Source organism: Molothrus ater, chromosome 8 (genome assembly GCF_012460135.2).
Source record: "Molothrus ater isolate BHLD 08-10-18 breed brown headed cowbird chromosome 8, BPBGC_Mater_1.1, whole genome shotgun sequence".
In the NCBI taxonomy this organism is placed as follows: Eukaryota; Metazoa; Chordata; class Aves; order Passeriformes; family Icteridae; genus Molothrus; species Molothrus ater.
Window position 1 is genome coordinate 24137629 of NC_050485.2, and position 25883 is coordinate 24163511.

The following is a 25883-nucleotide window of genomic DNA, read 5'->3' on the forward strand; positions in this document are numbered from 1 at the left end:
CTGTGCCACACAAGAAGAAGGTGATGGGGGGGCCTCTGTCAAGATGAACCTTCTAGTCAGTATTGAAAAGGTGGGAGAAGGAAGCACACATTGGTGACCCTCACACTTTCTCCAGGCTTACTTTGTTGCTGACTTGCAGAGGTTGTTGTAGCATTCTGGGTTGCGGAAGATGTTGGAGACAGATTGTTTTGAACTCCAAATACTGCAAAGAAAATAATTGCAATGAGGATTATATGAGTCTTGCAGTGCAGGTGGCATTCTGCTAAAACCCAAACAAAACCAGTGACACAAAAATAATGACCTCTCCCAACAAATTTCACCAGCTTTCTGGAGGCACCAGAGGCCTTACAACAAAATGTTTTCTAACTTAGTTCACCTTGCTGTATTGTCATTGTTGGCTCAGGACAATAATGGTGACCATTTTAAAACATTATCTCGAGTTACATTGTGAGGTCTCATGGCTGCATGGACATTTCTGCAGGTGGGGCAAAGAGCTGCTGACACTCAGATGAGGAATAGGAGAGAAACTGGTATATTGGTATTATTGCACTGTAGTTGTCAGTGCCAGAAATGCAGTGCTGTCAAAGTGTGAAGGGAAGAAAAATCTGACCTGTAGAGGAAGAGCTCAGGCCCGCATTCAGAGTATGATTGCTGGGAGCCAGGTTATTTGGAACACCAAAAACTGCAGAAAGAGGAAGTGAAATGTTATTACTCCTCTCAAATCATAAATCTAGCACCCAAAGGTCAATGGTCCCAGAAATTAAGAGTCAACTTGGAAATGCAACTAATGATAATGCACAATAATTGCACAGAGGAAAAATCTTGACAATAAACCACCATTTACTGAACTGACAAAGGCAAAAAAATCCTACTTCAGACAAGAAGAGATCATATGACAGTGAGAGAAAGTAAAGCTTTAAATACTACTCCATCATAAAGCTTCTTGTGGTTTTTCCTCTCGAACTGGGGAATGCAGAATCCCTGGCATTTAGAAATAGGCCTCACCAGGTGTAAGAACACAAAAAATTTACTTATAATATTGTTAGTATATGAGCCATTCTTACAATGGGTCAGGATAATCCAATATAAGTTTGAGTCTAAACTAGTTTTTTAGGGAATGTGAGCTTGACCTCTTTTATAAAGATGACATCAAAATTTAATGACAGTCAGAGAGCCAGGACAATAAATCTCATAAAGAAGGATTTTGAGATAGATTCAGTGTAGAAGCAGAGAGCACCAAATTACAGAAAACCAGAGAAAATTCGAGCATATCCCTTACCATTTTGATTATTTCATCATTTTAGTTCATGCTGTGCAAAAAAAACTGCTTTTGACCCAGTTTCAGGATAGTTCCATCCTTCAAACCTGGGCAATCTAGGGAGCATACCTGATCCTGTAGAATGAGACATGGCATTGATCAAGGAAGAGCTGTTATGGTATCCACCAAGGGAAGACCCAGCAGGCAGAGTGGAGGACCACATGTATGAAGGGAGGGCAGTATTCAGTATGGTTGTGTCATATGTCCCTGACACTGCAAAAACCAAGCAGACAGAAGTGGTTTTCAACAAGGCCAGGCTCGTGGCTTAGCATACACTGAAGGTTTATAGGGCAAACAACTTACATTTCAATTACCCTTGTAGAGTCATCCCAATGACTCCAGGTTAGCATGGCATAACTGACCTCAAATGTCAGCTGATTACAAACTTTAACCAATTGAATATAGATTGGCCTAATAGCATGATCATTCACGAAACACCTTGAAGAAATTTCATTGCTCATAGATGGTATGGTACCAGAATAAACCACCCCAGTCTGCCATTCCATTAATAAATCACCCTAGGCCAGGGGATGTATGGCACTTGCTTCTCACATATGTCTCTGATTGGTTAACTAGTGCACTGGACTAAAATTCTGTTTTAGATAGGATTGGAGCTCTGAGTAAGACAGAGACGGATATTGTTTTTAGATACTTATGGAAGACAATGGAGTCAATGTCAATACCACTTCCTCAAGCCCTGTTGTGAGGGAGGTGTATAAATAAGTAAAATAGGTTGTAGTATTTTAAATACCACTTCAGTTATAGAATCACAGAATCATAGAATCATAGAATACTTTGGGATTAAAGGGACCTCAAAGATAATCTAGTTCAAACCTCCTGCTATAGGTAGGAACACCTTGCACTAGACCAAGTTGCTGAAAGTCTTATCCATTCTGGCCTGGAACACTTCCAGGGATGGGCCATCCACAACCTCTCTGGGCAACCTGTGCCAGTGCCTCACCACTCTCAAAGTAAAGAATTTCTTCGTAACATCTGATCAAAGCCTCCCTCTTTCAGTTTGAAGCCATTCCCCCTTGTCTTCTCATACAGTTCCTGATGAGTTATTATGAAAGGGAATGGCTAATAAATCACTCACTGAAATGTTGTCTCCAGTCCTATCTCTGTCTCACTTGGAGATAAGAGATCAAATCACTCTCAGACACATTTGCTTAGAGCTCTTATCTCTGCTAGAAATACCTCTGAATTGAAACTGGTGGCAGAAAGAATGGACTCATTTATTTGGAAATTAGACTAATCACTAGAAAGATACCCAAGATGGCTCTTGTTACAGCAATACCTGGACAGTTTTTCAGCATTTTGACCCTTTTTCTGTACAGGAACACCATGTATTCTTAACTGGATGTTCTCAACAACTGAGTACTTTTTATAGCAAATGAGGTTTGGAATGACTGCAACATTGCTAATGCCAAGTACCTGACTGAGAGCTCTCAGTGACCATCTTTGTCTCCACCACGGCCTTTTTTGGTATCGGGAGGGTACCGGATGATGACCGAGTAGGGCTGCAGCTGGCAGATCGACTTCCTTTCAGCAAACGTTTCACATCATCCAACTCCGTCCCTAGCAGGAAAAGCAAGCGTCCAGAGTCACCCAAAAGCCAGCGTTTCATTGATCTGTAATCTTGCTCTGGATCTAAATAATTCAGTGGAATTTATCTGCATGTCTATGAAGTTGTTACTTTCTGGGAGGGCCACTTAATGACAAAGCTCTAGAGGATGTTTCTGGGACTAAGTACCATTTTACATATTTGCAAGAGCACCACGAACCCACAGCATGCTTCCTTGTCCAGAAAGGGGACTCAAATTAATGTTTTTAACAGGAAAAGACATAACCCTAGCAGCAACACCGTCTACCTAACCCCTAATACCCCTGGAATAACTTACATCTGCCAGAGGGAGACGCACTCTGCAGTCGGACTCGTATTTCACTCTCTGGGAAGATAAAAAGCAGATCATGAATATGAAGAGAGATTCATTTGTGCCCTGGGCTGGAAATGAAACCTTAGGCTGAAGTGAATTCCTTCCTTCTTGCTGTCTGTGTTCCACTTTGCTGTCTGACTGCTTAATCTGAGCAGTACTCACGGCCCATGCAAATTGGTAGCAAATGGGCTTGGGCGACTTTTTGTTTTGGGGTCAAATTTTGTTGCTTTAAATTTCAGGGAATTATATTTCACTCATTTATGGCCTCTGATGAAGTCAATAATGCTGCTACTGTCAGATATACAGAAGGTCTAATTATGCAGTCCTCAATCACACTGATGTTTCCATTCATCACAAATATTATTTTTATTTTCCCTCTGAACAAAAAAATTAGAGAGCCAAAAGAAGTTTGCTAAATACACAAATTCCCTACTACTTCTTGGGTACAACTGACATCTCTACAGTGGGCTGTATGATTCATCTCTTGCTACTTACTGACTTCTCTTTCGGCTCACTGAATGTAACCAGCCCAGTTTTCAGCCAGCAATCTCACCAGGTACTCAATGCTATTACCTTACTTTTACTGGACCTTTACTGTCCAGCACAAGAAACTACACAGTTAATGTGATTTGGCTGGGGTAAGCCTTTAAACTTGCCTCCCACAAGCAAAGTGGTCAGCCAGAACATGTGATACATGCCCCTCATGATGAAATCTGACAGTGCATGCACTAGAAAAGAAATAGTATCTTGGCATTCATGTGGAGAAGATGATGAATTGGAATTATTTTCTGAAGTAATATGAGACGCTGGACCGGATTCTCTGGTGTCTACCTTATTATGCATGGCCTAGTTCTGCTGGGAGTTCAGGAACGTAGTGTGCTAGAAGAGACTGTGACGATCTGAGGCAGAATCACTGGGAATGTGAAACTCTCCAAGAGGACTGTGCAAGACCATGCTGGGATTTATACCCACTGCTAAAATTAACTTGAATAAAGTGACATTATAGTTTCCTCTTCAAGCAACTGGAAACAGATACTACATTCTTGGAGACCAAGATAATCCTTCTTTCCCCAACACTGTTAATAAATTATTAGAAGAGCTGAATGATTTAAACAACGCAGAGTTTTACAGTGAGCTGGCTACAGACTACACTAAGTCTGCAATTTCCTCACCATCTCTTTACTATCAGCATGAGATTATTTCAGGGTATGGCTTTATGGTTTACCAGACAGACCACAGTAGGAGAAGCATGAATGCAATTACTGTAAATATGTCAGAGGCTGGTCCCAGAGCACGGATGGACTAAGGTTACTGTAGTGAACAGACAACATGGAAGACTATGTTCTCAAATATCCAGGGTTCCAAGAATATCTTCCTTTCTGACACAGTCTGAACTACCATGACGTTCACTAAGGTCAATTTTTACACCAAGCTTGTTTAAACAACTGCCTCCAGATTAATGGTTCACATCTGAAGTGGTGCAGATCCATGTACCTCATCTGACTGCTCTACACTTAAACTGGTGGATTCCAGCTCAAGAATAGGTCTATTTAACACACCTGAATTATGCTGAACTGAAAAAAGGAGGCTTCTCAAAGAACATCATCACTCACCTCGACTTTGGCTTCTCCCTCTCGTAGAGGCAGATGCTGTGAACAGTAATGAGAGAAAAGCTGTATTAGTCTTTACTGCCTGTGACACCTCTGAAAATCAGCACACTGATCTTGCTCAGTGTGCTTATATTCAGTTCAGGGAGAACTGAACCATTAAGAGATTTTATCAGGCCCTCTTGAGACCATAAGGTATTTTAAAGGATCAGCAGCACCTTTAGCCTTTCTGGACCAGATGCTGTTTCTTTTCATACAGAGAAATGTTGTTTGTAGAGGTGATGTCACATTTCAAATGGTCAAAAGGAAGTTAAGAGGCCTGTTGATCCCACTGACCAATGCTGGATATTGTGAAACCCTGCCTCTATGAGCCAAAAGGTGACCTGATCATAATGTTTCACTACTTTCACTGAGTAAAATCAGCAGCTCAGAGTTTGGACAGGGCAAGACAATACCTGCTGACAATGTTTAAGTGTAAATATATCACTTGATAGCCACTTCATTTTTCCATATGAACTTGATGAAGTCTAGAAATGAGCTACTGGAAAAGTATATCCAGCAATGACTCAAAATCCTAAGAGTCTGGACTTTCTTGCTTGCAGCTGTTCTCTGAGCTATTCTGGAAGGGTAAAGGGAATGCTATGAAGTATCCCACATATGTCTTCTCCTGTCCATGTCCTCTATTATACAGGGAGCATCACAAAAGCACTGAGAGTAGCAGATACACAGTATCCACTATCCTGTTTGAATATGATCAGCTAGAGACCTGACTTTCAGCTGTTAATGTAAATCCCAAATAACTCCTCTGAAGAAGCTGCATGATGGCCCAGTACAGAGGTAGCATAGGTAGAGCAGGACACAGAAATGTGCAAAAAGCCTTTATGGTCATCAACTCACATGACCTTGCCATAACATTCAGAAGAGCAGCTCTAAAAAGGACGTACCAAAATCTTTTCTGGGAAACTCAGGAGAAGAGTTGGCACTGGAGCTCCCTGCAAAGAACAGAAAAATGTTCATTAATACTTTGTACAAGATCATTAAAAGCTTTCAAAACATGTCTTCCTGGCAACTATTTAATTTCAGTGGGCAGAAAATATTTCCATTAAAAAAAGAGCTATTCAGGTTTTACATGAAAGAGCTGCTAATGTCTTTCAACAAGTACATGCCACTACTCCTTTTAGGAATGAGCATTACTCTTAGGATAAATAGGACTTAATCATTAAATTGTGTCTCTGATGGTTTATTTCCTAGGAAAACCACAATGGGATTGGGGATAATTCTGCACTAATGTGACCTCAGAGTGCACTGCACATTGCCTCCCTTCTATGGCATGTTCTGTGATACCTTCATATGTTGCATGGCGGTTGACATAGGTTTTTCTTTCAAATGTTGAGCCAGGTGATTTGGTGAGAGTAGAGCTGGGAGACTGGGCTTGTCTGTAGCTGGAGGATGATGATGCTGAATTCAATCTACTACTTCCACCTATGGCCAAAACAAAACACCCTCAGCAAATGGAAGAGAAGTCCTTGGCAAATGGCAAGTAGACTCTGGATGCCCTGGGTGCTTTATGTTACTATCTTCTGAGCTGGACAAACTTGCACTGGGGTTTCACAACTAGAGATGGACAAGAACAATATCAGGGTCTAACTCTGGCTGTCCTCAGCAGAGAGGAGTATTGGTTATCACTGTGTATAACTGTGTATTTATTTCAAAACAAATCTTGTCAATGATTTGTATGAAACCAGGTTCTGGCCTAGGGTAATAGTGAACCATCTCCCCTGAGCAGGAACAAATTTAGCTCTGGATGATGCTGAGTTTTGCTAAGGATATGGATTCATTTGTTAACTCAAGTGTTACATGACATAGGCTACAAAAACTGGGAGACTGTTAAACCAAACTCAAAGTGCTGAAGGATGCAGTTTATGAGATAATGGAAAGCAGAGATGAGTCCCTTAAAGCAGCTATCCACACTCCCACTTAATCCACTTTCTGGAGAAGTGATTGAGGTGTGTGTGTCAGGCCCAAGACAGTCTGGACATTATTAGTAGCTGTTATATGTAGACAGAAGAAACAATTTCCCTCCAAATTCACATCAGTGCTGTGGAGAAGGAACTGAGGCAAGCCATAATTACTGTGTGCATACTCTTGCACAAAATCTAATGCTGGAGTATGATCAGGGTGCAGCACAAAGGGAGCTCTGTGATAAACTGCAATCTATCTGTGCTGATCAGCAGGATCAGACTGGATATTGTTTACCCATCCCTACAAAAAGTGTGTTCTTTTGATCTCAACAGTGTTTTCATGCCAACTTCCCCTCTAAGAGGACCTATTTTGTTCTGTAACTTTTCCATTTAATTCAGCAGAAAGAACTACTCTGCCAAGTAGGCCTCTGTTAGAGGCATTCTGCAAGAAAATGGGAAAGAAGAGACTACAGCATGCTCTCTGAAACTTCAAGAGCTCAGTATCTCTGAAGTTCAGGTTATTTTCTCTTTTTCTACATACTGGAAAAAAAGAAGATGGTAATCCTGCATGGTCCTCTGAGTTTGAAGAACTGGATTCGGTTCTCACATTGATGCCAGTCCAGACAATTAGACCAACATCTGCAGTGGAGTTACTTCACTTGTGCCCTGAGGCAAAGTGATTCCACATTCTGGCCTTTAACTGGCATGCAGGTGTCTGTCAGATCTCTTTGGTATGGCTAACTCTCCTCTTGAGCTTCCAAAGTGCACTTCACTCCCTTTGGTTTGTCAGCTCTGTTGGAGCATAGAGAATGTTTTCAGAGAGCTGTACAGTCAGTCCCACTGGGGACAGAGAAGTGTGCCAGGTACCTGGCTAGGAAGCTTAGTCTTTAGAAGCCTTTGCTATGACAATCTAACAGCTGTGCAAAGAATGCTGTTAAAGAAATGGTTTTACAGAGTAGGCAGCACACAATGATTTAGCACATCCAGAAAATCTGGCAAAGTGCTTGACGTGCTAAAGCCATGGGCACACAAACATAAGAAAACATTTTCTAGGAATTTCTTTAATAATATTCTACCCTCAGCAAGATCAACAAAAAAGATTAATCAAAACTGTCTTTAGAACAAAAATAGTCAGAAAGACTGTGATTTGGAAAAACTGAAAGAAGGGAAATTCAGTTTCTGAATGATTTCTTAAAAACAGTAGGAATTATATTTTTTATTGTTGTTCTCCTGAAATTAAGTTTTCCCTGTAGAAAATAGGATTTTGTCATTTACTCACACATTCTCAAACCCACATTTAGGGAAGGAATATCTTTGCTTTGTGTATGCATTTGGCACTTCTACTTTCATAACTCCTGTTTTCCTTGCCCCTGGCTCACCCTACTTCCCTGCCTTGAATCTCTCCTCAGCCCATTTCTGCTGCCTTTGCTCTCTGTTTCCTACTGGGCAATTTTTTTTCCTTACCTGAGGTCACATAGCTGCTTCCATGGGTGTACGACCGCTTTTCCACTCCACTCCCTCCAGTGTGGGATGATGTTTTGAGCCCACTGCTGCTCCCTCCTTCTGAAAGAGATGAGCACAAAATGAGACATTCTCTCCAGGCAGGAGATAGGAAGAGCAAGGACACTGCAAGAGAAGGCAGGAGGGATCCAAAGTTGTCCATACACTCAGTTACAAGTACAGCTTCATATCTGGTGAGAGATCACTTTTGGTCCTTGTTCCCAACAGACAATCACCACTGAAGACCCTATATTAGACTTAAATCTTTGCAGAGTCTGGTCTTCTAGCCTTAGTAGACTATGTGGCTTTGTTTCTGACAACCAGACAGGTCCTCAAATACTACTCCTCTCCAGTAACAAGTGTTTTGGGAGAAAGGCATTTCTGAAAATTGCATTCCTTTGGGTGCAGATCTTTATGCACTGAGATCTGCTGCAGCCAGGGATTTATGGAAATAATGCAGACAAATAAAATAGCATGAATAACAGAACACCAGGCAGATGCAATGCAATGACTGAGAATTACTTACTGGGTGGCAAGGATGTCAGTCTTGTGGTTACAGTCTCTGTAATAACTGAGGGAAGAAAGGGTGCAGAATTAATGGCATGTTAATATAGCCAAACTGGATCAATGTTCTACCTATTCTCCATGCAAAAGCATGACTTGTTCAAAGAAGATTGACTCATTTAAATAAAAGTCCCTTAAGACAACACTGCCTGGGGCTGTAGCTGTAGGCTCATTATCACACTATGCTATGTTTCTTTGCTGGTCTTTCTAGCTCTGAGTAAGAACATTACTGCCATGAAAGATTTTTTTTCTGTACAAGATCCCTATAAAATTTCTGGGCACTTCTGAACCACAGTCAGTGCTCTAACAGCAAAGCCCATGGGAGCAGCTTCCTACTTGTTAATTCTCATAAGGTCAGTAGAAAATTAACCCGTTTTACACAAAGCCACCCGACAATTTCTAGGCCACCCAGGGCATTGACACCAGAGGTAGGAGCAGCATCCCAGTGTCTGCACTATGGGTTAGAAATGCTACCACAGGGAAATCATCTGGTTAAACAATCAGGTCATGATACACATCTCTAAATGTCTGATCTTGGCCCATTCCATTCCTTATTCTGACTTCAACACAGACTCCAGGGCCAGGAGCAGAATTTAGTTCTGGACCTCTGGTCAGCATTTAATCCCTTACAGAAATGGCCTTTGACTTCTGGGATTTTTTGGGTGTGATATAAAAATTAAAAATCTCCTCCTTACGTCTTTCAGTAACTTCTGATCCATCTTGCCTCGTTTTCTTTGTTACAGAATCCATATCATTGCCACCTGCAAGGAAAACAGAGGGACTGCACTCAGAGCTCTGTGAAGAGTAAGAAACGACAACAGCTCCCCACAAATCCCACCACTTTGCTCACTTTGGATGGGGACTAGACTGCTTGGAAGATGTCTGTGCCTGGGAGTTTACAGAGCCCTTCCAGAGCCATGTGACTACTACAGATGGACTGCCATCTACAACACTGGAATCTGCACAAGGCAGCAGAGCTTAAACACCAGGAGGGACTGTAAAGCCAACAGGTGAGATAGAGGCAGTTGAAGCAAATCCACTCAGTGATGGAGTTTAGACCTGGATTTATAACCAGACTACACTATATTGTTGTCTCCAGCTGTGCCCCTATAAAGGTTTGATGAAAACCAGTGGATCAAAAAACATTACTCCCACACATCTGTTCTGGGCAAGACTCAACAGTGCAGGATTAACTGAGCAGGCAAAGCTGCAGGAGTAAACTCCCTGCACCCTGCCAGTCCTGCCAGAAAAACCTCAGCAGAGATACTGCTGCTCTGCTAACAGTAATAGTGCATTAATAGTACAGTAATAGTGCAAAGCAGAAAAAACACCAGAGGTACCTTTGAACTACCTATTTTTGGCAGCAAGGAACTTAAGGTAGGAAGTGCTTTACCTTATTTGACAGGTAGTGCAGCAACAGTTTGGAGACCCTGTCTGTGCCTTTGGAATCTTATCTACTTTAATGCCAGCTCAGGTCAGTCTACACAATGCTGGAATTGATGCTGTGAATGCTGTGTACATTCTTTTTCATTACTTGGATCCCTCTCTAGTCAAAATTATAATCTCTACCCAAGGTCTGACTGTCTGCCAAGGCAGGAATACCACAAAAAAAACATGATTGTGAAAAAGAGACACCATCTAGAAGAGAAAACACTTCTGTCAGAAGGAACCACGCAATTGCTCACTCCAATTCTTGCCAAGATAACATTTCATCTTGTGCAGCCACAAACAATGAGAAGGAAGACATTTTAATTTACACACAAGCCCACCATAGGCCAAAACTCTTCACTGGATTTGAAGTCTCCTCCTTTAAACTGAAGGCCCAGCTGTACCAAAGTGAACACATTTAAGATGCTGAGTCTAAAAAAAACTTTGGGCAAAATCCCTTCCAAGTTTTAAAGCCCAACTTGATGCAGAACCCAAGATCATGTCCCCCACTTCTGTTAAATTTGAGTTTGATCCTTATGATTCCTTTTAGTCTTCTGTGAACTGCAGCCCCCTTGATGTTACACTTGTACTGCCCAAGCATAAACACTGACACAAGGCAAGATGCAGCAGAGAATCTGCAGGAATATTCAACATTCAGATTAATTCTGTCCTTAACCAGCTCCTGCTATTCCCAGAGCTGCATAGGAACAATTTGAGTGGAGAAGGCACAGTGCCAGGCAACCCACTTAACCCCCATGACAGACTCATCAGCACTTTGCAGAGAACACCGCAGTGCCCACAGCCCTCACACTGCACTGCTGACCCTGAGCTTGTCTGACAGCTCTGCAAGTGGAGCTCCTGAGGCCACATCCAAGTCCTGACACAACCTGGTGGCAGCAGGATGCTGTTCAACCCTTACAATGCTTGCTAACATGAGGGATTTCCAAGGGATTTTCCAGGGTGTTGACCCCAACACACATGCAAGGCTTGAGCTACATGCATTAGGAGAGTTCCTCCTCCAGCAGGGTAACAGTCCCCTGCAACAGAAGGGTTTCTGGTCATTCACTCCAGGAAAAGGCATTATCTCTGCAACTCATCCTTACTGCATCAACAGTGGAGGCATCTTTCAAGCTTTCTCCCTAAAAAGAGATGCTGGAAGCTGCTGTCTAGATGTCAGCACTGCTGGCTTTATCAGTGTTTTTGGCAAGGAGCACAAATTGTGGTTGGAAACTGCTTTCCTACTGCTTTTTAGAACTCCACTTTCTCTCTGCCTTTGGGAGGTGGTGCTGGTTATGGGTGCTGGAAGAGGCTAGCACGACCATGGAGTGAATGCATCTTCTGCATCTTTGCCCTCCCTTGAGAAAGGGAAGTATCTTGCTGTGATATCAATTATGAAAAAAAAGGGTAAAGTCCATCTTTGGAGCCATGCATGCCACAGTCCAGCCCCAGCACAAAGTGCCTTTGCATATGTGCTTGGCACATGGATGCCAGCAGACTGACTGTGCTCCATTTCCATTACCTGCCAGGCCTGACTCATCTCCCAGGCTCCTATCTGGAGTCACAAAGGCATAGCTGTGGGCTATGTCTGTGGCACAGCAACAGCACTGTTGAATCAGAGGAGTCATCTGCAGTCATCTTGGAGCAACAAGCACCAACAGGGTGAACAGGGTCACTCAAACAGTGCAGGGAGGTAAGACAGCAACACTGGTCCCTTCCACATAAGCCAGGGGCTGTAGTGTGCTTGTGGCACCCACAGAAACGGAGAACTTGCAGCCACTATTGGCACTCAGAACCAGGAGAGGTGTGGCACTGCCACACTTGTGCAGGCTGCTTCTTCTCTGTACAGCATTGAAAGCAGGATACTAAAAACTGCCCAGCACTGCCAGATGTGCTCAGATCTGTGCTTTCCACAAAAGCCTGACAATGCAGGGTAACTCTTGCATCCCCTGCTCCACTTCACTGCAGTGCAACACTGGCAAGGACACTAAGCCATTCTGAGATGGGACACTCAATCCCCTCTTCATTTTAGAATCTAGGTATTGTATGCAATGGTAATAAAGTTTATTACTGATATCTTTCAAAAGGGAGCGGAATAACCACAAAGGTATCCTTTGGTGGAAAAATAAAAGCAAGCACATTTCAGATACTTTCATCCCTCCACAATGATCTCCCAGTTTTCATCTCACAGTGCTGTTGTACTCACAGCACAACCTTTCAGCTCTCTCTCCAGGGGTTCCTGCTGTGAGACACTCCATTAGGAGAAAGAGACACCTGCAGGTGCTGAGATTAATAATATTTAATGTAAGCAGAACCTTTTGATCATAAATACTCTGACACTCAGCAGATGTCTCCAAAGGATACCACTGACTATGCTTCCCACCATATCACATGTCTTTTAGGTGTTCCTTCCTCTTAACCAAGCCTTTCAGCTGCCACTGGCCTGGAACTAAAAGAACTGGTTAAAAAATGATCCCTTATCTCTTTTGATCCCACAAACTGGGAATTTGATTTTCTTGTTCTGCTCTGTAACTGTTACTTTCAAGTCATTTTATCAAAACCAACACAGTCAGAACTGAATAAACCAAATCATTCTTCCAAATCTGCTCATCTTCTAGGTTGAAATGATGCAAATGCCAGGGAAGCAGGTTAGATGCCTAGCCACAGCCTGGACATGCTGTACGAACCAAATTCTGCCCTGTCTGCAGCCTGTCCCGGCTTCTTTGACACCAGTACGTGCTCACATCTCAGAGCACAAGAAACAGCACTGCCCAGACTTCACTCTGCTCTGCCAGACACCTTTCCTTTCAAAAATATGCCCTTGCCATCTCTACTTAACTGTGGTACTCAAGAAGAAATAGGCCATTCTGACCTGCACAAACTTCTTGGCTCTGGCACAGAAAAGGAGACAAACAATCTGGTATTAATGAAAGAAGTGTTTGCAGAATGGGAAAGATCTGCTGTCACCATTTCACAAATGAAGCAACTAGTCATGGAAAAGTACCTTCTCTAAAGTCACTCAAGTCAGCCCAAGACAAGAAAAGGAAAATCTTTTCCTTTATGCCACTATGGTCAAACTGCTGGACTTGCTGTAGAAAGGATTCAAACTGATTCTCAAATCACACGCTTCTGACTTATGAGGTGACCAAAACACCTCATAATCTTTTATGACAAAAATACAGCACAAAATACACAATCAATGAGTCACTGCTGATAACAAACTCACTTCTTTGAGACAAAGCAGTTTGTCCATGGCAACATAAACTTTCACTCAGAAGCAATTCTAGGCATTCTCACAACTAGAGATTTATTCCTTAATATTACACCCTGCACCCAACATCTGAAGCTCCAATTTACAATCACTACTCCTCTAGCATATTCCAGCTCTGCTCACTTTTATAAACAGCCAACAGATGATCTGCATTTCACCATGCTGGCACCCTTATGTAACAGAAAAATTCAGCTAAACTTTATTGATTTTGCAGTTGTTTCACAAAACACACGAACAATGTACCCATAACTTGGCTTCACACTTCGTTTCTCCCAGCAGGTAAACTCCTTTCACTGGATACTCACTTCAAACGAGTAGTATTCACTGACAAAGAGAAACCCAAAATGACCCAACCCTTAAGCAAACTTGTTTTTATATGGTATTTCCCATAGAAAAATGTAACACCTGCCAGAAAAGTCAGGCCTTGTTCTTAAAGGAATCTGGGAGACAGAAAATAAAGGATACCTTTTTTTGCCTAGTAATGTAACTTACCTGCAGTGCTTTGGTTACTGAAATGAAAATCTTTTTTTCTCCTCAACTGCTTCCCTTCTACCAAAAATTTGCCACTTGCACTTTATATCATGTCCTTCCAAAGGTGTGTGGAACCTGAGTGATCATCCAAAAATGTTCACCTCTTTATTTCTCCTGTTTTCTTCTCGCCCTTCTTTAGCTTTTCTATTCCCGTGCTCTTATACAAGTCCCAACAAAGGCGTGTCGTGGTTTCCTGCCTCACCCTAACCTTTAAATTATCTGACACTCACTGAAAAAAAAGATCTGCCTCCAGGAATCAAACTTTATTGAAAGTAAAAATGCTCCTTCCTATTCGCTCAAGTAGATTAACTATTAAGATCCCAGAGGTATAAAGGCTTATGCCAGGGAATGTGAACAGGTATAGCAGCACTTTCTGATACATGATCTAATATCTGTTTGGGAATTTTCTTGTGGAAAATTATGTAGCACTTGCTGATGCCACTGCAAAGCTCCCTGCAATTAAGACATATTCTACTGCTTGCAAATACAACAGGCTGAACTACCAGCTATGACAAACTGGCTGAAAACAACTTAAGTCAGGGATCTGAAGTGTTTTGCCAACCCCACAGATATTTATCTCTGTTCAGAAGAAGCAATATTAAAAAATAAAAATACGCCAAATTAAGTAAGAAACAAAATTTCTTCCATGAATACTACCTGCAAACTTCTCACTGCATAGGAACTGAAGCAGAAGGGCAGCTATGGTGGTTAAAGCAAACCTCCATCCAGCTCAGGACCCTGCTTTCTTAGCACAGCTCATTGTAACAGCTCTGGGAACACCAGCTGAACAGGACAAGCACATGCAGATTTTTTCCTGCTGTAGAGAGTCAAAAGTGACAGCACTGCAGCCATTCTTTGACAGATGGCTTTCCATTAGTTCAAATAGTTTTGGAATCTGTACATTTTATATGTACAGTGTCCTACAGCAAAGACTTTTATAGCTTAACTATACCTTGGGTAAATATTTTCCCTCCTACTAAACATAACAGTGCCATTCAGTGCCCTGTGCCTCTTTGTAAGAATCAGAATTCACCTTGGCTTTTCCCACACTACAGATTTTGACAGATTTGTTCTGCTGAATAGGAAAGAAGTTAACATTTCATGAGGATTTTTGCTGAGACCTTTTGAGGAGGGGGTAGCCTTGTACTGTCAAGATGGTACCCTATTCTTTTAAATTCCATATTGGAAATTTCCAAAGGTGTGTAGGGACATGGCTGCTCTACAGCCCTGCACTCCACTCTAAAGGCTATGCCCTGTGTTTTTGATGGGGATCAGGACCTCTTCAGAATTGATCAATGCATCTCCTAAATCCCAGATCTTATATTTATCTTTAGTCAGGTATTTATACAGCATAAGTTCTTCCCTGCATGCAGGAAGCAGCTATTACTCTGCTTTTGGAACACTAATCAAAGAACACTTAGTTGTCAAAGCAAGCTGCATCTGGTAATTAAGTCATTAAGAGGTGTAAAACTCAGCCTAAGACCTGGCCAAACTGCACTTGGCTTTAAGCCTTGACCAAAAGGATAAAAGTGGCTTTAGCTTTCTGAACTTCATGCTCTTTGAACATGACACAAAACTGTCCCTTCTTGTCATCAACTGCACTTAAAACCTGCCCTTCATTCACCTCATTTTACATTCACTTTCAGACAATCCAGGGTGTGGTTCACACACACACACGTTGTCCAAGGAAAGACAGCACTGAAAGCACTGGAATATTCTAGCTCTGTAAAATCTATCAGTATGAGGGAGACTGACTGGAATGGCACACAGACTTCACTGGAGCAAGAGACAGGACCTCACATTTTCAGACAAAGTTCTCAGGATTGGAGAAATTTCCACCCTCCTTTACCTCTGTCTACCAGGTTTTGTTAATGTATAAACAAAATGAAGCCATCACAATTTTGATAAAATAAGAAAATTACAGTATTTTCATCCCTGCAATGTTATGACAAAGATCCTGGTTAAATGTTTATTAAGAACAAAGTGCTCAAGGAGCATTTCTTCATGAGACATTTGGCCAATTTCTTGCTGGAAAGTTAAAGAAGGCAGAGGTAGAGTATAACATGAAGGTGATTTAAAAGGAAACTGAAAATAAATCACATCTAGAGAGCCTCTTGAGAACTGACCTCACATTTCACAGGACAATATAAGATAAGATGGAGTTGAGAGTGCTGCCAGCTGAAACGCATTGATTAGTTTGCTCAGGTCCCTGCTGGGCAACTGTCAACATCAATGATATAGTTTAGAGAGGTCCTGAGCTGTTCACAGCTTTTACTAAGTCAGTGATGGCTTCAGATATTCAGAGCCACTGTAAGCCAGGTGTCTTATGGCAGAGTGCAAAGAATTGCAGCAAACCCAGCTTCAGGTCATCAGCTGCCACTCCTGCACTAACAGTGGTGTGTGGACTGGTGGTTAGAGCAGAGGAGGCGCTGTGAGCTCCTTCTGGAGTAACAATCACCATCATTCCATCCCCCACTTGTCCTGCTCAATTTTAATTGTAGAAGCCATAGAAGTCTGCTGAGGTAGAGACATATTCCTGTTGAGTGTACCTGGGAATGTTCTACCAGCTGCAGAGTTTGCTGCCTTTCCTGCTCCCAGCACAAGAAGTTGTTGCAGGGCCACTGAGCTTTCACCAATGCCTTGGTCTGGCAGTTAGAGACATCAAATCTCAGCTGAAGACAGCACCATTTTCCTGGTGAAAGATTCTCAAAGAATTTACAGCACCTGATGCTTGCACTGAAAAAGTTAAGATGAGGCAGAGCTCTGTCCAGTCACTGCTCCTGGAGCTGGGCTGTGCTACAACACATCTGAATCACTTCTTACTCTGCAAGGGAAGTCCAAATATAAAGGTTCTCAAAGTTGAACCAGCTTGTTTTGTTGTGGTCATTCTCTAAAAGCTTAAGGTGTGTTCATGGTTTAGAAGCAGACAAGTTATGGTAACTTGTCACCTTCAAAGGAAGCTGTGAAGGAATGAATAAGGTGCACATTGGTCTGATAATTCTGTCTTGATTGGAACATAAATTACACAACTCGTGAATCAGCCAAGAAGCTGATTGGAATAGTGCAGGCCCACACAAGGATGGTTTGCACAAGGAAGAAGAAACCACACCTATTTCTGTATAGCAACTGTAGTTCCCTCCATGCCTTGGTTTTATACAAGGCAGCCACTGAACCAACCAGAGCCTCTTGAGTCACCCCTTGACTCAATGCCCTGAGTCCATGGTTTGCACATCACTTGGGAAACTCACTGTGAGTAACCTTGGGCATGAATAAAAGCCTTGCTGGGAACTGATCATCTTTTCTGGGGTGCAGGGAGGTGAATAATGTCAGGATGCAAAAAACTTTGCTAACTCCATCTCTCAGGTCTCAGGGTACTCCAGTGATCAAGAGTCTTGGCTGTTTGTACTCATTAATACAAAGATTGTACAGCTAAGGACTGCCTTTCCTCTCTCCTTCTGGCCTTATATAGCATTCCACATAGCTTCTCAGTGCAAACAATAAATAACAATATTTATAATAAATTTATACCTTCATATTATGGAGTATTATAGAACACAGCTCCTCAACAGTGCAGGACAAACTGAATTGTACTGGCCCAGAGAGATGGGGCTGGACTGTTCTGCTGCGGCACAGCAACTGGGAGGAAGTTGCTGAAGACTTGGGCTTGCTGCTCTTATTATCACCATGTAGACAGGAGGAGTGGGTCTTTCCAGCAGCTGTAGACAGCTGTGTATCTCTGCTCAGAGATAAGCTTGTACAGACACCAGGGCCCTGGTGCTGCCATGGTGCTCTGCAATACAACTGCCTGACAGTTACTAGCAAGTAGCCCAGTCCAAGGACAGGGGATGGACATGTGCATTGTCTTGAGTCTGGGACTGCTCCTGATAATGTAAGTTTTGGGGACAGACAAATCCAAACAAAACACACCTCTCAGAGGCCTCCTTGTCCCCCTGTTTTATGCACATCAATGCTCGGGCACATTTTAGAACTCAGTACAGGTCAGGCTGTACAGCAGGAGTTGGCTGGCAGAACCAGGAGTTATCACCCATGTCAGACTCACCTCTAATGGCATCAAGGCTGCAATGTAAACAGATCTGTGTGCAAAGGTGACCTGCTGTTATCCTCCCCTCTCCACACCCCACCCCACTGTCCCCATAGAAATTAGGGAGCTATCCCAGCTGTCCAGCACACCGCAGCATCGGCCAGGCAACAGGGCTGTGAAGCAGATGAGCAGATCACTGCCTCTCTGAGGGGTTTCACTGCAAATTTAAGTGAAGTCATTTGCATCCATAAGATTATCCTTCTCAGTGCTGGTATGATGAATAATCCCTTTCACTTTGTCCTCTAGGTAAGAGTTGCCTGCTGCACATGCTGCATTCAGCAGCACAGCTATGAGCTGGCTGAGGCTCTTGTTTGATGCTGGTAGTTATTCCCAATGAGACCACTGCCCAATCTGCTGTGTCAAAGGAACCAGTCCTTGACTATTTTACTTACCATACTGTGCAAGTTGCATTCACAGAATCAAGTAATTTCCTGTCCCCTGGCTTTTAGAGAACTCCTGCCTGTTTGAAGGTCCACCTGTGAACCCTTAAAACAGTTTTAGCACCAGTGCCTTTTAGACAAAATCTATGTGTGCTAACCTCACACATTTCAGGGCTGTGGTACAGCACAATTGAATCACTGAATATCTGAATATCAAACATTTCAGGCAGACAGCAAAGGGACACAACCAGTGCCAGATGACCTGGCTGTGGTGCTGCCAATACACACAATGGAGAAAAGCCAAAGCAAGCTGTTTACAAAAAACTGTCACCAGGGGAAAAAAAAAAAAAACAAACCAAAAAAACAAAAAAATCAAAACAAAACCCAAACAAAATATTTTAAAAAATGCTTTCTGGCAGCTCCAAAGAAAATAAGGTATGGTTTGTGAACAGCTCACCAGCACATCCATGATTGAAATTTCAAGCAATTAGTATTTCAAACAAATAATTCTACCAGTTCTGCCTGTGCCAGTCCAAAGCCTTCAAGTTTAAGCACCCTTACGAAAAGCAACACAGGGAGGAGAACTGCAGTGCAAACTGCATACAGGACAAAAGCTGGAGACAAAAGCTGGACAAAAGCTCTGCTTATCTTGGAGATCTGCCTCAGAAAATTATGGTTGTTGGCAAATAAGCATGATTTCTGTCTGCAATCTTAACAGAAAATTCAAGGCATACATTGGCAAAAAAATCCTGATGAAAAATTTCAGGCAGGCTAAGCTACAGTTTGTAGCAACTCACCTCCTATACAGAGAGATGGATTCTCATTAGCAGGAAGGCAAATGCAGGGGACAGTGCCTGAAGGGTCTCTGAGAACAGTTTTCTTTTGCTTTCCCCTTTTCCAGTCCCATACATTCCTGCCCTGCAAGTCCTTTTCCCTGCTAAATTTCAAAGCGTAATTTTTGGATCAAGGATTATTTCATAATCCAGGAATCTCTGAGAATAGAAGTGCTACTGATGCTGTGACACTCAGGTGAGTTTGTGCATAGAACAAGAGTCTCTCCTGGAAGTAGCTGGGCACTCAGAAGAAATGAAACAAAAGATTGTGCTTAAAGCCCACAGCTCATACCCAGTCCAAGGAACATGGCCAAGCACTTGGGATCACTGCTGGGGAATAAGTGAAGAAAGCACCAGGCCTGCTACTGCAGGGACAGTTGAACTGCAACCCTAGTCTGAAATCTGTGACAAAATGGAAATCAAAAGACTGGTTTTTTTGTGGAGAACTGAGAGAAGGTCATCCCAATGGTGAATACAGTCATTTGGGACATGCAAACATGTATTGTACAGTGATTTAAACCTGTGATTTTTGCATTGTTCTCTCCAACCCTGTGATAAGACCGTCTGTCCTGAGCTGAAGGGGCTTTGATGAAATGCTTCCTTTAAAATAAGGAATAAAATAATTTGAGGAAATTGTCAACCTTAGGTGCAAAGTTTCTGAGGAGGGAAAAAAGGGGGGGCTGTACAAACATGTTAGAAGACACGTTCTCTGTATATCCTGCAAAGTTTTGACTATTCCCCACGAAAAATAAAGACTGAGGCCATTTAGCAAATTTCCTGAGTCAGACTTTGAATGGAAGGCTGCGGAGTTCTACAAGATTCCTGTCCAGAGATGGGCTCCGTCAACATCATCCTTCTTCTTTGCTAGGAAGGTACTTCCTGTGATTAGGCTCTCAAGCATTTCAGGGTGGTGCTCACTTTTCACTGCCAATGTAAACAACAGAATGAAAAGTCCCCGCTGGGCTACTACAGTGTTCCCTCTAAGGGAACATGCTCTGCTGTAAGCCCTGTTTATTGCCACTGATCATTAGGGATTCATCATGGATTGGAATTTATCACACAACAGACTGGTGTTATAATTAGGGATGGGCATTTCAGCTTACACCAGCTTTTTGTTCTCCTGGGTTCTTCACAACCATAAATCAACTTCCAAACATATGCTTATCTGAGTATTGCAAAACAGCGTGTAAATCAAGAGCTTTGTTTCCATTAGCATAAGCTGGATTGGGCTTGTTCCTGTTGCATTTATTTAGATCTGGATTAATAACACACAATAAAAGAGCAATCTGGATCTTATTGTGGTTCCAAAGGTGACATAGCACTTGTTATAATTGCTCGTGGCAAGAAAGTGTGTGAAACTGCTTTTATTCCTGTTTCTACTGCTATTTATTTGTTGACCTGGTCTCAGAAAGACTTGAATCCTTCTTGGCTGCTGTCATGCTGCACCTGCTTTTCCTGGGGCACACAGGCTCAACCTGCCATGTGCAGGCTTGCAAAGCCCCAATTTAAATGGCACTCCTTTATTAGAGGATACATTCCAGAGGCATAAAATATTATTATCCGATACACATGACTACAAGACTGCTGATCTCCTGCAGGACTGCAAGCACAAGATGGGACATGAGACTGGGTAAAATCGCTCTCCAGAACACACCTCACGTAGCAGCTGGAAGCTTCGGATGTGTTGTCAGTACTGAGGCTGGAGACCCTTCTCTCTCACACTGCAAAAATTACTGAAGTAAAGAATGAGTCAATCTCATTGAGACAGTAGCTCTCATTTCTTCAGTTGTCTCTTCTGTGGAAACATTCTCCAACATTGTCAAAATTATGTTTCCAACACTTTTCTACCTCTTCCAGTCTTCAATAATTTCTCAGTATCCTCTTCAAGACAGAGATCTTAATAGTCCTCTTTCTAGTTCTTTCACAAACTTTCCTCATCTTCTCTTTTTAGAAAGTAGTTATGGGAATTTATTAATTCCTACGTTTGGTGGTCATAGGAGAGAAGCTGTTATTTCAATTCACATTAAAACAGAGATGTGTGAGTTTTTCAAATTTAGTACTTCAACTGTGCCTGTATTTCTACGGGGAGGTTATAGGTGTCTTCACCAGAACACACTTCTGTCTTGACTTGTTGGGTCAATTGGTTGTGTACAAAGAGATTCCTTTATATGATGTTTGCAGAGAGCAGCGTTCTTTTTTAAATTGGTCATTGAAAAAGTTTGGAGAGAGTAAAATGTCTACAGTGTGCTGCCTGCTCCCTGATGGTTATGCTGGAGATAGCACAGATCTTTGCTCTGTTCATGAGGAAGTTGTTACAGACTGAAATTGGAGTCCTTTTTTTCTCTACACTGGGATATTTTTTACGATCTTGGCCAAAAGGTGCAAGGTCTATCTTGCTCAAATTCTGCTATTAAATATAGCTTTTTATAAATAGTAATTATTTATCTCTTTCACGGTGTCTTTCACCTGCATCTTGTGTTAAAATTACAGCATTTGTTGACTTGCTTCTATTTTGACACACAGCACTTCAACAATCTTGATCAAGTTTCTCATCTACATCCATGATCCTGGCACAGAATTCCTGACCATACAAATGTCCCCACAGAAAAGAACAGACCAGATCCACAGAGAACAGTCACAACACAGACTCAATACTTCTCTTCAGAAACCATTTGGAAAAGAAACAGTTACAAGGATTAAAACATGCCAGACCTCGCACTTTCGTTTTTGCCTTGACTCTGAGTCAGTTAAGAACAGACAATTGTAAAAGCTGGAAACTGTGGCTGGAGTCACAATGCAGTTAGAGACACACCATTTATCAATAGTTAGAATAAGAAAAAATATTTGAGCAATATTACAGAAGCAAAAAGTCATGCCTTACAGCTCATTAACAAGTATTTTCCAATTTTTTATGATCTCTCACTGTTCTTTAATCTAGGACAATCTTTTAGTTTGCAGCTTTCTGCTCATGCGGGTTTAAAGCAGTTTTCAGCACCATTCATGGTTATTTTGTTTATGCTCCCATTCTCTCAGAATGGGAAACTTTCCAAGTTTCTCACTTTTCATTAGAGATCATGCTTCTGCAAGCAAATCTCTAGCCAGACACACCTTTGCCATACAAACCACAAGTGATATGCTAATTCCAACCCAAAAATGTGTGTTCAAGAATAAACAAAGAGGAGATTTTTGACCAGAAGAGAACAGATGAGTGTGAGTCCTCTCATATTATTTCCTTCTGCCTTGTAAGAACAGAGGTAGAATTCTAGAATCACACAGTGGTTTGGGTTGGAAGAGACCCTTTTACTCCTTGCTCTCCCCAGTCAGGGACAGCAGTGGTTCTACCACTCCTTCATACAACTTCACCTGTAAGAGGATCTCATTTTACAAACCAGCTTTTCTCCAGTACCAAGAAGGTATTTAAAATCAGAAGTAAAAGGATGAAAGATAGCATGACAGCAAATGCACTGTGTTCCAGCTGCTCAGCTGGAAGGGCAGAACCTTGGTGAAAAAGGAAGCTTTCCTTTCCAGGACTTGATCACTGACTTCAGACTAGCAGATTATTTTTTTCTAAATAGTTCTGAGGAAAACATTTGGAAGTGAACACTCAAAACTTGGATCCAAGCTATTTAAGTTGCCTCTACTTCCAGTTTCTGGCAGGTTTTCTGACTTGGCTCTGAACCTTTTGACTGTGCCCATCTCTATTTTCATGTCTCTGCTTGAAAAATCCTGTTTCTTATCCAAAGCACTAAAGTATTGCCTTTTCCAAAAGCCAGGTCTGTTGTTTGTCACTTCTTCTCAGCAAGATGACTGGCTGGAAACTTAGTTGTTATTCAAACTTTTCATTTCACAGCCATTCAGATTCTCATTAATTTGCTTCCATCAGAAATTTGTCTTGTGAGACCTGTGATAACGCGCAGCTTTCTCTTATTAAAATCAAGGCATTCTGGGCTCATCCTCACTCCATATGTTGTGTATTTCAGACATGCTGCTGGCATGGAGCCTTTTGGGTATTTTTATTGTTATCATGGGGTTGCCAGATGCATGGTATGGTGGCTGCTTTCCTTACTCAGTGCCTGCAAAGGTGCTTTTTGGATTCTACTTTAATAATATCCATGATTAAAGTTGTCAGCTGAAGGCTTTGTAACTACAACACCTAAAGGTGTTTTTACTTTCAGCATAAATTAAAGAGTTCAGAACAAAATACTTACACCTCCTCCCCAAATATTAAAATTTCTATTAAGAAATCATTCTGTTAGGCACAACAGCAATATAAAACTAATGGATAAAACACAGTATAGGTGGTGATCTGAAGTGAAGTACCCTCACTAACAAGTGCTTGTATTTTTTGGAATTCAGTACACTGACTTCACTGAAGCTATTTCATTTTGAAAGAAGAGGCCAAATAAGAGCACTGATCCACTGTTCCCACTTCAGTCAGAACAGCATTTGTCTAAGCCTACAAAGAACACTCTGAGAGTCTTATACATTTACTTTGATGGTACATGTGAAATTTTAAGCGCATAAAATCACACAACTGTGGAAATTAAGAATGAAAAGGCCTTCAATTAGGTTTCTTGTCCATCTCTCTGTCTAAAGCCTACCTCCACGTTAATTATTCCTCACATATTGTTATTTAAAACACTTTTAAAACTTTTCATGAGGTTTTAGAGCCTCCTGATGTGATCTGCTCTGTAACTCCCATACTTGTGGTCAGAAAATGTCTTGGAGGTTTCTTGTCCATCTCTCTGTCTAAAGCCTACCTCCACGTTAATTATTCCTCACATATTGTTATTTAAAACACTTTTAAAACTTTTCATGAGGTTTTAGAGCCTCCTGATGTGATCTGCTCTGTAACTCCCATACTTGTGGTCAGAAAATGTCTTGGAAGTTCCAAACAAGTATCTTGAGCCGACAAGCACTTCCTTTCTTCCCTTTTCAGTGTAACTCATCTCCTTTCTTGCTGCCACCTTTTATGTATTTGAATGCTGTTGTCACGTATGCCATGAGAGTTTTCAACATCAAACTAAATTTCTCCTGTTCCTGCAGCTTTCCTCAGACATTGAGTTTCCCAGACCTCCCACCATTGGGAACTACCTCCAGCCTTCACACGGAGTACCCATGTACTTAAAGCTACACACATTTTAAGTACTGTGCTGAGCTGGGAACTTCATTTCTGAAGTGCTGCCCAAGGCTGTCAAACACATGCTGGTCCGGTTTAATTGCATGACATTTCAGTTAATTACTGTTTTGATGATAAATCTGGCAATTTTGCAAATGACTAAAATTGTAACTGCAGGTAAAAACTACCCTATTTTGCTAATGAAGGACAAGCAGTGCCAAACTGTTGTGAACCTTATCTACCTGACCAGCAGGCAGTGTTTAACTTCTAGTTTTGTAAGGTATTTCCTTAAGAGTGTAGGCATGAACAGTGTGTATTGGACACTGGTGTTCTTCAAATGTCTGCAACCAAATTCATTTGCTAATAAACAGCCAAGCCCAATCCCTAAGGCACAGTGAGACATTGATACACACATACATCCTCATCCATGAAGAGGTTCAATCCCCTCCATCTGAGTACCCAAAATGCAGCAGAATGCAGCAGAACAGCAATCTGTGGCAGCTGACACATGCCAAGTGTATGCAATCAAGCAAAACATAAAGAAATCAACAAGCCAATACATGTGCATAAAATATTATAATGAAAACTCAGGCAGACAGAGACCAAGTGGGAATAACATGGAATGGAAACAGAGACTAAGCAACTGCCAGAGTCAAGAGCAATTAGCTCACAGGTGGGAGGGCAGTGAACCATGGCTGGGCTGGTGTTAAAGGGGCTATTAGAATTACATGCTCCTACTTCTGTTCTGTTTACTTAACTGTAGCTATTTCCAGTGTCAGCAGAATCCATCAGCTTTTCCTAAAAGTAATGCATAGTGTTTGCACAATGAAAGAACAACAAACTAGTAAAAAAAAGACCAGCATCTAGAAGCAATACAAGTCAAGTGCACAATTAAAAATCTACAGTTCCCAACACATAAACAACTTAACAATAAGCACATGTATGATCCAACAGAAGACAACTGCTTGTTGTGCATTGTGTGAATGTGCAACATTCATAGAATATGTCTGTGTCAAGTATTCAGGAACTGTCAGGGACAAATGCAAACAGTATTTTAAAGAATTAGGAAGAATGCACTAAGAGTGTTCCTTCAATGCTTTTTTTACACACATCCATCTTTTCATGAAAACCTTCCTGATCCGGTAACCACTCCTTGGGATTCCTCCACCTAAGCTGATGAATTCAGTTTAATTACCTACAGCACCAGTTTGAACATGGCTGTGGGACATAATTGTGAAGGGAATGTTGGAGTACAGCTGCATTAATTCTAGTAATGGCTTTAACAGACCAAAACACTGACAAAGGCTGCATCCCACAAAAAAAAAAAAAAAGCAC

General features: G+C 41.8%; 1 protein-coding gene across 1 annotated transcript in view; it reads right to left on the minus strand.

Moving 5' to 3' along the window:
• Positions 1-9637, minus strand: part of COL17A1 (collagen type XVII alpha 1 chain) — a 33608-nt gene extending 23971 nt beyond the window's left edge. Inside the window, exons 1-11 of the mRNA XM_054515649.1 lie at positions 9583-9637; positions 8850-8894; positions 8288-8386; positions 6207-6344; positions 5807-5854; positions 4869-4904; positions 3220-3267; positions 2753-2896; positions 1388-1531; positions 611-682; positions 134-202 (exon numbers count right to left, since the gene is read on the minus strand). Of these exons, the coding sequence (XP_054371624.1) occupies positions 134-202; positions 611-682; positions 1388-1531; positions 2753-2896; positions 3220-3267; positions 4869-4904; positions 5807-5854; positions 6207-6344; positions 8288-8386; positions 8850-8894; positions 9583-9637 (898 nt within the window). The remainder of the gene's footprint in view (positions 1-133; positions 203-610; positions 683-1387; positions 1532-2752; positions 2897-3219; positions 3268-4868; positions 4905-5806; positions 5855-6206; positions 6345-8287; positions 8387-8849; positions 8895-9582) is intronic.
• Between the last annotated feature and the right edge of the window lie 16246 nt (positions 9638-25883).